Source organism: Enoplosus armatus, chromosome 8 (assembly GCF_043641665.1).
Source record: "Enoplosus armatus isolate fEnoArm2 chromosome 8, fEnoArm2.hap1, whole genome shotgun sequence".
NCBI lineage: Eukaryota > Metazoa > Chordata > Actinopteri > Centrarchiformes > Enoplosidae > Enoplosus > Enoplosus armatus.
In genome coordinates this window covers 25,454,713-25,465,456 of record NC_092187.1, presented here as the reverse complement: position 1 = coordinate 25,465,456, position 10,744 = coordinate 25,454,713, and the positions used below count along the sequence as shown (strand labels likewise).

The following is a 10,744-nucleotide window of genomic DNA, read 5'->3' as shown; positions in this document are numbered from 1 at the left end:
AAGTTTTCTAGCTCCTCCTAGTGGATCCCGAGGCGTTCCCAGGCCAGATGAGATATATAATCTCTCCAGGATGTTCTGGGTCTACCCCGGGGTCTCCTACTACGTGGACGTGCCTGGAAAACCTCCAAAGGAAGGCGCCCAGGTGGACCCTGACCAGATGTTGAACCACCTCAACTGGATCCTTTCGAGGTGAAGCACCTTGCCCTTTCTCTAAGGCTGAGTCCAGACACCCTGCAGAGGAAACTCATTGTATCTGCGGTCTCATTCTTTCGGTCCCTGCCCAAAGCTCATGACCACAGGTGAGGGTTGGCCGTAGATCGAGTGGTAAATGAACAGCTTTGCTTCTAGCTCCCTCTTCACCACGACGGTCAGGGGCCGGCCCAAACCGTCTGTCCATCTCGCACTTCATTCGAGCCTCACTCGTGAACCGTGAAGACCCCTCAGATACTTGAACTCCTTCACTTGGGGCAGCAGCTCACTCCCAACCAGGACGTGAACGTCCTCCATCTTTCTCTGGTTGTCCACCGACTCCTGGTCGATGACCTTTGACCCCTTCCACGGGTCATTTATCACAAGACCAAACTTCCATACTTAGGTCATGTGATGACATCAGAACAAGTTCCATTGGTGGATGAAGACTGTGAGACGCAGTTGAAAGCTCCAGAAAAGTCCAGAGTTCAGATTATTTTGTCCCAGCAGTCTCTGTTTTCTTTAAATAGCTCTTTCATTATATTCTACGCTCCCGTCTGTCTGTCTGTCTGTCTGTCTGTCAGCCCGTCTGTCTCTCTGCAGGACAGAAAACATTGTTTCCTAACTGGACTTTAAATTTGTAAATCCCCTCCATGGGTTGTCGGGGGTAACCAGGCAAAGACGGGGGAGGAAAGAGACTCACATTGATCAGAAAAGAGTTTGAGTTTCTAAATTAACAGAACTGTGTGTGTGTGTGTGTGTGTGTGTGTGTGTGTGTGTGTGTGTGTGTCTTTCTCACACGTGAATTTGGACTGGTATCCCATGGCGATGGGACAGTAGTGAGGTCATTGATATGCAGCGCAGCAGCTCTGCTGAGGGAAAATCCTCCTCAGTCGTCTGAGCAGGAAGGATTCCTTTACTCCCTTTAAAACTACGTGAAAGACAAAAGGCTTTAATGAGTTTCTCAGAATCTTTTTCTGAACATGAAAGCAGTTGTTATTATTATTCCTGTTGTGTCTTTTACCTCCTCAAAGGTTCATTTAGTGTTTGTGCCTTGATGTGTCTGCTGAGTCCGTCCAGTTGGATTCATCTTCTTCTTCTTTGATCAGATAATTCCTGATGTAAATCTGAATTTTGTCACGTCCAGTTATTTACTTGCTTTATGCATCGACTTGATGAGTCCACTGGACCACAGTCCTTCACAGATTTTACAGATTTTTTTTTGTAAATTTCTATTTGTTATTTACTACTTTTGCAGTACTTGTGTTTTCTTTTCTCTTACTGTGTTTGTTGTGACCGTTACACACCAAAACACCAACACAATTCTTTGTATGTGAAAATCTGTTTGGCAATAAACCGAAGTCTTATTCCAGTAATGTTTACAATCCTATAGGTTTATTTTCTGAACACCTGTTTCAATAATTTCTTTTTGTTTTTGAGAAATCAGGTTTCATCAGTCATTGTGGCAGATGGCTCTAAATACTACAATACCCATGAGCCTCGGCTGCCCGTTGCTATGGAGATGACGCCGGTCAGAGCTGCAGCGAATTCAAAAAGCTTCATCGTTGTATTTGTAAACAAATCGCGGCGTCATGGTTACGGAATTCATCCAAAATTGTCCCCGAAATTAAAAGTGAACAGAAATCTGTGTACCTGCTGTTAGCAGAGCATGTGACTGAATTTTAAGCTCAGTGATTCGAAGTTTCTTGCCGAAATGCACCTTGGGAGTCGTAGTTGACTTTTCTCCTCCAGTTTTTACGGTTGTTCTCAGTTGTTCATCTTCTGACTGATGATTCAACAGTTGAGTTTCATGTCCATCAAACACTCGAAGAGCTGTGAGTCTCGAAGGTTTGGACTTTGTCTTCATGTCCGTGGCCGTCCTAAATAACTCCTCCCTCCTCCAGTGGCAGATGTAGGCCTACAGGCAGCACACTGGGGTTGAATAATAGTGTCCTGATCAGCTCAGCTTCGTCAATAACGTCATTATTGCATCAATAAGTTTTCCAGACAACTGCAGTTTAAATTACACATTTATTTATAAATTACCACCTCTACATCTGATTGGTTGGTTTATGCTCACAAGATGAAAACAACCTGGAGATACACGACACAAAGAAAAAGATATGAGCCAGGCACTAAAGTTAATCTGTGTCGTGTGGACTTTCCCTTTATTAAAAAGTTAGAGTCGCACTTTACAATAAACTCAAACACAACACCAGCGGGACTCGAGCTGTTAGTGCGTCTCATTCCTTTTGTCCACTTATTGAAAGGAAAAATAATCAATAGGCCAAACGCTGAAACATATTTCTCAGCTGTAGATATGAACCCAAATGAAAACATGACCACTGTCAGAGTGCTGTGTGTCTGATGGAAACCAGCTGAATTAAAGTTACGAGGATTTAGTAATGTTTTTTATTAAAACGATGGTGTTTTGGTCAAATCTACTCGCTGATGAAGCAACATTTGGGAATTTACTAGTTCTCCATTTACTACAATGAATTTCACCTCCACATCGTCTTTTTACTGTGTTTTTAAACAACACACTGGTTCATATTTCATTTAATTTCAGGTTGAGTTGTAATGTGGCCAATGATTTGAACCCAAAGGTGAATAATAAAATGTTTATTTTACACCATAAAACGTTTATATGTCACTTGAATGACAAACCTACTACATTCAGGTTTTGTGTCAGCTCTGCCTGGTTCACTGCTTCCAGAAGATCAAGTTTGACAGGTTATGATTATAATATGTCTTTTGAAATGCTGACTCGCGTAGAATAATCCTCTCTGGTTGTAGAGCTGATTCACGGCGTCACAAGCTAACAGTTAACAGGCGGCTGCATTTTACAGGTTCAGCAGCAGTTTTTCAATTCATGATGTAGAATCCAAAATGCTTCCTCATGTTATCTCTAGCGGATGATCATTCCACCAAACATCCACCAGTTTGTCTCCGTGTTGCATTAGCAAAGAGAGCAACAGCTTACTGACCGGGCAACATGGCGGACAGCGAGTGATAGCATCGACCCCGACACACAGATCAGATCGAATGTGTACAAAGTGACGATTGAGTGTTAAAGATGTGTTGATACGTTTAAACTTGCTGCAGATGGTGACGCAGACGCAGGTTCTCTCTCCTGAACGAGCTGCTCTCAGTGTGACAGTTAGTCCGACTAGTTTCTACTGGCTGTTGTTCTGACTGAGGAGACTCTAAGGCACAGTCGGCTCTGACACGTATTATAACACCCCGACTTTAACGCTGTGACACTGAACATTACAAAGACATTCATGTGACATAAAAAAAAGACTATCTGGCTTCCCGTCATACAAAGATGTAATTAGTTGAACATCTAGAATTAAAATAAGCTACATTCATATCCTCTGTTTCTTCATTTGTTCTAGTTGTTTGAGTTTGACAGTCTGAGTGAAAGCACATATTAATACAAACTTAAAACGTCCTACACAGTTTACCTTCCTGTACAAAGAGACCCCGTCAGTACTGAGGGGGTCTGAGTCCTGTTCAAATACTCTTTAGACCTCCTCCCTGCACCTCTTCACCTCTTTCTTCCCTTTAACATGAATGAAGCCGCACATTCTTCACACAAACAGAGGCTGTAGAAATGACTTTATCTTCGTCCTGTACGGCTGCGTCAGTCTGATCCAGTCAGCTAGCAGGTCGTGTTGGAAGACGACATCTCTGTTCTTATTGGTTGGTTGATTGTTTTCCCAACACTAACTGAATCGCTGCAAATTCATTGGTGTTTCAGAGACCTGGAGCCAGGTCAGGGTAACAGTACATTTTGACCCAAATGTGTTGCTAGAAGAAAATTGAAGGGGGGGGGTCGCCAAAACCTCTAGAAATTATCTTGTATGGGCCATGAAGTTCATGGAAGTAGCTGTCATATAGTTATTGTTAATAGCCGTCCACAGAAGGATCACTGTCCCTCTGCTGGTGTTTCAAACAAGTCATAGCCATTTTAATGTACAGTCAGTGTAAGTCAACTGTACACTCTTCTCAGCCAGCTGGATGTTTTACCAACTTTGTCTCCATCTGTTGAAGTTTAACAGCCAATTAGATTATTTCTGCCAGTGTTTGTGTGACACACAACGACTCCACTCCTCATCTTTAAAGCAGCTTCATCATGTTCTCCATCAGTCTACTGTGAGCGGTTTAAACTGCAGCCCTCATTTAGGCTTTAGGTATCTGCTACTTTCCCATAAAACACATGAAAACTTCAGACCAACCAAAGACATCTGCGTTGTTTCACCTCATACATTATTACAGCAGGACGCTGGAGGGAAGAGTCCATTCGGAGAGTCCTGAAACAGGCTCCTGCTTTTACAACAGCTGGTTGTGCAAGTACAGCAACTTTCTAGTCTCACTACAGATTAAACATCATTTCCTGCACAGAGAGGAAGCTGGGGGGGGTAACACTGTGTCCATAGAGGAATATCATACAAGTGGTACTCTGGAGGAGGAGGAGGAGACGACAGAAAGAAAGATGATCATTGATCCCAAAGTGTTCTGGAAGAGAGAGAAACATGGATGCAAAGAAAAGGAAACAAAGGATGAAACAGTGTTGAAGGTAAAAAGAAGAGATGAATGGACGGGACTGATTTATGGAGGAGGAGATGACGGATTGATGGTTAAAGAGGGACCTATGGCTCTAGCTTGAGATGGACAAGATGGCCGACGTGTCTTTAGCCTTGTCGAAGAAGATGGACGTCTCATTGGCTGCCTTCAGTTTGACCTGGGCGGAGCCTGGCGAGCCTTGAGTCGTGGTCGGCTGACACTCCTGACAGCAGCAGCAGCAGCAGTCCATGAAGGCCTGACCGAGAGCCTGAAACACAACGACGTGCAGGTCAGCGTTTCCAACATTACTGCCTGTTTTTTATTACTCATGTTACAGCTAAAGTGCTGGAACTATTTCACGACAGTGTATCCATCCGCCCAGGCTTCTGTGCCACATCTCCTGCCGTAGGAGGTTGTGAAAATACATGAAGAATTGTCCCTGCAGCTTGGTGCAGGTCTGGTGGATGCACGGTGTGTGATTGTACTTGAGGGAGTGATGGTACTACTACAGAGTATGATAGTAGTGCACCAGTACTAGTATTAATAGCTATAACTGTAGTGTAGTGGGTCAAATAAAGATTCCAGGATCGTGTCTGAAGCTTCTGGACTCCAGTGAACCCTGCTGTCTATCTCTGACCTACCTTACACAGACACAGCAGCAGCACCGGCGTCACCGATGACTTGAAGAACAACAGGAAGTGATGCAACAGTGCCAACATGGCGGCCGTGTCCTCAGAGACGGTGATGTGCGTGTAGGCCAGCGTGATGTTGCAGACGTGTTCGGGCAGAGCGCAGACGCCGTAGACCACGGCTAACGCCAACAGGGTGCAGTTCAGCTGCCGCTCCACCGCCTGGTGCTGCTGCCGCTTCTGATTGGAGGACCGGTCGTCGTGGTTACGCTGCTTTTGGGCGGAGTTGGAGTCGCTGTTGACGTTGCGGGTGGCCATTTGGCAGAGGATGGTGAAGAGGATGGGGAGGCAGAAGTAGCAGCCAAAACACCACCACATACGACCCTGAAACAGAGTAATCGAATTACACAGAGACGCAGTAATACTTTGTGGTACGTAGCAATAGTCTGTGGTGCAGTTTATGGACGTTATGGTACTATCTGGTACTATCTGGTACTTTCTGTTTTTGTCCAATAGTTAATAGCACTACTTGTAGCACTGCAAAGTTCAGTACAAAGATTCGTAGAAACCAAATCTTGGTTGTAGTTTGACAAAAGAAATCTTCTCTCTCTTCTTATTGTCTTTTAGCGGAGCTCTAAAACCAGATCTCATCGTCTTTGGTTCAGTTGTCATGTGACCCACGTATGGAAGTTCAGTCGCAGGGTAACAGGTATATGATGTTTGAACCAGGTCTTCTCAAGTCAGCTCGAGGATTCTGTTGGTTCACTTTGTCTGCAGGACATTTCAAACTGCTTTACAAAGAGACACAGGATAAAAAGACAGATAAAAATGATCAGGAGGTCCCTGTTCTGAGAACACCAGGCTCCTTATGAGCACTGATCCAGGACCGAGATACTATAAGTTATGATCCTGAATCACCATCCTGTCACTGTAGAAGATATGAGTTCACCACATGGAAGGCGATCCTCTGAGATACTTATAGGTTCAGAGCAGAGTGCCACCATTGGAATCAGTAGTCTCTATCTAATGGAGGATCCAGGTCCAAATCTTCCTGTTGGTCAGTTCAGCTCGTGTGTCTGTTATATTCTCACCTGGTGATACCTGAGCAGCAGCGAGTGGAGGGAGTCGGGCAGGTAGAGGGACAGAGGGGAGGAAGGGGTGATGGTGCAGGAGTCGACCAGCCGGCCGGTGGACGGGGACACGGCCTGGCTCAGCTGCCACAGGAAGACTTCGGGGCTGGACAGCAGCAGAGCGGCGAGCCACACCAGCAGCAGCTTCAGCAGCACCGAGCGGCAGCGCTCCACCCGCCGAGCCTTCGGCTGGGACGAGGAGGTGGCGGCGTGGAAACGGTCGATGCCCAGAGCGCACAGAGTGAAGGAGGTGATGCCCAGAGACACGGCCTGCGGAGACGAGGAGGACACTCAGTGAGAACATCATCTCATGTCCAGTTTTATCAAATTTCTCAAAGCAGACCTTTGTTGCAAATTGAAACATGATGCATTCAAGAACAGAGAAGTTTCAGTATCACTAACATACTAGCATCATCATCATCATCATCATCGGGCTGCCTTCCCCCTCTGTTGGTGTCTGCAGGCATGTTAGCTAGTTTTGATTCAAACTGTACTTTGCCCTAAGAACTGTACCCAGTACCAGTTATATAATGAAGTTACTTTGTCACTTATGTGCTCCTTTAATTCATCTAGGATCAAGTTAGACAGGTGGAGTTACCATAACACCTCAGACTGGCCTGACAGAGTTTAAAACACAACCTCGTAGACCACGCCACCTTAGCTTCTTCTCCAATGCATTAAATCCTCTTGTTTGTTAGATCACATCACACTTTTGCAATATCTCACAGCCTCCTGGAGGGTCACAGCACCATGTCAGAGGTGGGTGGTCCACCTAAATAACGAGGGCTACGCTATGGCAAAACACAATCTAAGACACAGAAGTTGTTGTTATTTTTAGAAAAATCATCTTTGTTAAGCAATAAATTGACCTAATTTCATTTTGTTTGATCATAATGTGAACTACCATGATGTAACATTTAAGGGCCCCGCTGACAGAAAGAGTCTAATCTGTCCGTCCGTACGTGACATGTTCATATTCATGTTTTAGTCGTATTCGAGCACTAACAGTCTGAACGTTCTTTAAAGTGCTGCAGCAGCAGCCTGAAGGCTGGCAGTTCAACATGTCGCCCAAAACGTAAAGATCACGTCCAGTCCAGCACATAAACATCTTTGGCTCTTTGGTGGTGATTCATAACTGTCATTTTCAAAGTCAAGTAGACAAAAAGTCCCAGGTATTTATCTTCTTCTTCAGGTGTTTCCCAAACAGTTTAAAAATCAACCTGCCTGATCTGTGGTCACTTAACTGTCTGAGAAGGATGAATTATTCTTAATAGTTTTTAATCCAACCTTAAACTACAAATCTGCATACTTGATAAATATAGTGTAAAATATTTTATATAGTTAATAATAAATAGACCATGATGGATTATCTCCGACTGCCGACGTCCGTCTCTAAACGATATCAATGTTGTTTCCAAGGTCCAGAATGAACTTTCATTCTCAACTCAAATGTATGTAGTTTGTGTTAATGTTCCTGAAAGCGTGAATATATTTCCACACAGTCACACTGGAAAACACCCAGTTCCACCACAGTAGGACCTCTGATGGACATCAGTTTCATCTCTGCGTGTCCACTACAGGGAGGGGTCCAGGACATGTTTAGCCTAGCTTAGCACAGTGACAGGAAGCAGAGGGAAACTGTTAGCTTAGCTCACATCCAAAAAGAAAAATACCCCCTTCCACAACTGTCAGTCTGAACGACGAACCGAAACACCATCAACAGCCCTCTGAACTGAGGACCTCCAACATGGCCGCCAGAGACGGGGTTACAAATCATACAATCACATTTTCACCCCAAATTTGTTCCTGTCAGACCATGAAAGCGGCAGCGGGACGTTCCAGCAGACGTAGTAACAGGTCACCGTGGCAACTGCCTCTCAGACTCTTCAGTCTCTGCTGTGTGTTTTTAAAACCAAACAGCACAAAGTAATAACTACGCTGACAAACGGAGGTAACCGGTGGATTCTCTGACCACTAGTGGCCCTCGGGAGCAGACACACGATGAGCAGGTCCCTGTTTTGTTTGTATCTCGTGCTCTACGGCAACGACACAGATCTAAAGTCCCAGTAAACTAGTTTAGAGCAAAAGTGTGCAGTATTAGTTGTTCTGGCACTTTAAAGGACAATACTGCAGATTTCAGTACAGTACTGCAGTAATATTTAGCAGCATTTATTAATACATAACTGAATAAAACTTGAATAAAGTTTGTAGTCTGTAGTTCCTTCATCACGACCAGCAAAGGCGATGAAGCAGAAGACTGTTCGCTGGATAAGGAACACTGACCGAAAGTGTGTTGTTCAGTCCGACAGATTATTTATTTACTTGTGAGGTTGATCGTCACATTTGGCATCGATATCGAGGATGTGTCTCCTTCTCACGCAGACATGATTTGATACGAAGAGGCGGATATGAAATATAAGGTGAGAGACGTGATCTTACACTAAAACATTGTTTGTTTAGGTTGAGTTTTATACCTCTGGCCCCTGGTATCAACTTTTCTTTCATTTAATAAACTAATTTAATATCTGTCAATTACATTCAAAAATCTAATTGTCACCTGATCAGAGCTGATACACTCAGATTCATTCAGATCCACGTAGGTATTAGATATATTAACACCCCGATTAGTATAATTTGCACCCAGTTCAACTCAGGTCCCAGGTTGGGTCTTAGTTCCTTAGAAATGAGCGGACCCATGAAGACCTGTACCAGGTGTGTATGGGGTCCTGATTATCACCCGCTAATGACCCCCCTGAACTTTTCTCCACCACCATCAGAACAAACTTTATATTAAAGCCAAGGAACAGTTCATCCCTCTGAACACCTTCACGCTCCTCAGAGGATGAACCCATCACAGTCCACGAGGTTTCCTCTAGCGCCTCCTTCAGGACAAATCATAGTAACACATTTAACCCAGCACATGTTAGTACTACACTACTATTTATATGACAAAATCCCTAAATCTCACAGACTTCCTCTTCCCCCTCCTACTTCCACATAAGCCCCACCCACCTCCATATAAGGCACCATGCGGCAGGTGATGTCACCCAGGATCCTCCTATGGGAGAGCTGGTTGAGGACCACCACAGGAAGGCAGAGCACCAGCACCAGGAAGTCCCAGAATGCCATGCTGGCCAGCAGGTAGTTCCAGGCGGACCTCATGTAGTAGTTGTTCCAGACGATACACATGACCGCCATGTTTCCCACCACGCCCACCGCCAGCACCAGGCCGGCCAGGAACAGGACCGCGTAGGCCGCATACGAGCTCTCTGCTAGCGGGTAGAAGGGGTTGAAGAGTCCTGGGGCGTCGTGGTCGGAGATGGAGGCGTTTCCATGGAGATTGATATTACGGTCATCATGACTGTCGTCCCCTGCTCCTACTTTTGTTCCGTTGTCAAACTCGGTGGCCTGCGGCGGCGTCACTGAGTCGTTCTCGAAGGACTGGCTGAAGGTGGACTGTTGCTCCTCCTCGTCGGCGCCACGGGCCAGGCGGCGGTTTTGGTCCAGGTCGAGATCCAGCATATCAGGGATGGGGAGGCTCTGGTTTGGGGCATAGGTGTTGTCCCGGGTCCTGAGCTGCTTGCTAGTCCAAAGGGGTTCCAGTTTGACACGGGAGGAGGGTTCGTCAAGGGCGTCGCGCTGACTGTCGTGTTGCCCGACACTCTTTGCATCCGTAAACAGCAGCGGCAGGTACAGACACAGCCACAGAGCGACAGACGGAGCCATTGTACAGATTTTAAATGTGAAAGATTCCTCTTAGATTCAGTCGATTCAAACCAGAACTGTCCAGGATCAGGATTGGTTGTTTTGTGCTTTAAAGGATGTGACAACAGAATAATAGAGCAGAAATCGCTGTTGTTGTTTCCAACAAGTCAAAATGAGACAAGAACAAAATGATCAGCTCGATGTTGGTTACCAAAACGTTTCAGTCAGGTGCTGATCTGGTTCAGAGCTCCTGACGAAACAGACAATAATGTGGTTGAATTAGTTGGCGGCTGTTTACTCGGCAAGTTTCTAAATGATGAAGAAACGACGTCCACTGGATACGTTTGTAGTCCAGACAAGATGAAGGTCTCCCCTGTATTCACCTTCTCTTCTCAGGCTTGTCTCTTTAAACTCCCAATACTCCAAGTTTCCCACTTTAAAACTCAACTCTGTTTTTCCCATTCATTAGTAATCCAAACAGGTGCTGGAGCTCCAGGAGGGGGGGGGGCAGGGTGAGGGTCC

At 45.3% G+C, this 10,744-nt stretch overlaps 1 protein-coding gene across 1 annotated transcript; it reads right to left on the bottom strand.

Moving 5' to 3' along the window:
- Positions 1 to 4,852: 4,852 nt before the first annotated feature.
- On the bottom strand, positions 4,853 to 10,243 carry gpr37l1b (G protein-coupled receptor 37 like 1b). The gene is made up of 4 exons (XM_070911029.1): positions 9,530 to 10,243; positions 6,479 to 6,787; positions 5,400 to 5,771; positions 4,853 to 5,026 (listed from the first exon to the last, which is right to left on the bottom strand). Exons 1-4 carry the CDS (start codon positions 10,241 to 10,243, stop codon positions 4,853 to 4,855), a joined length of 1,569 nt encoding a protein of 522 aa, XP_070767130.1.
- Between the last annotated feature and the right edge of the window lie 501 nt (positions 10,244 to 10,744).

Excerpts from the sequence above, each read along its gene's own strand:
- gpr37l1b (XM_070911029.1), bottom strand. The coding sequence starts at position 10,243 with ATGGCTCCGTCTGTCGCTCTGTGGCTGTGTCTGTACCTGCCGCTGCTG. Across the intron at positions 5,772-6,478 it reads TGCTGCTCAGGTATCACCAG|GGTCGTATGTGGTGGTGTTT; the intron begins GTGAGAATATAA and ends ACTCTGTTTCAG. Across the intron at positions 5,027-5,399 it reads TGCTGCTGTGTCTGTGTAAG|GCTCTCGGTCAGGCCTTCAT; the intron begins GTAGGTCAGAGA and ends GTTGTGTTTCAG.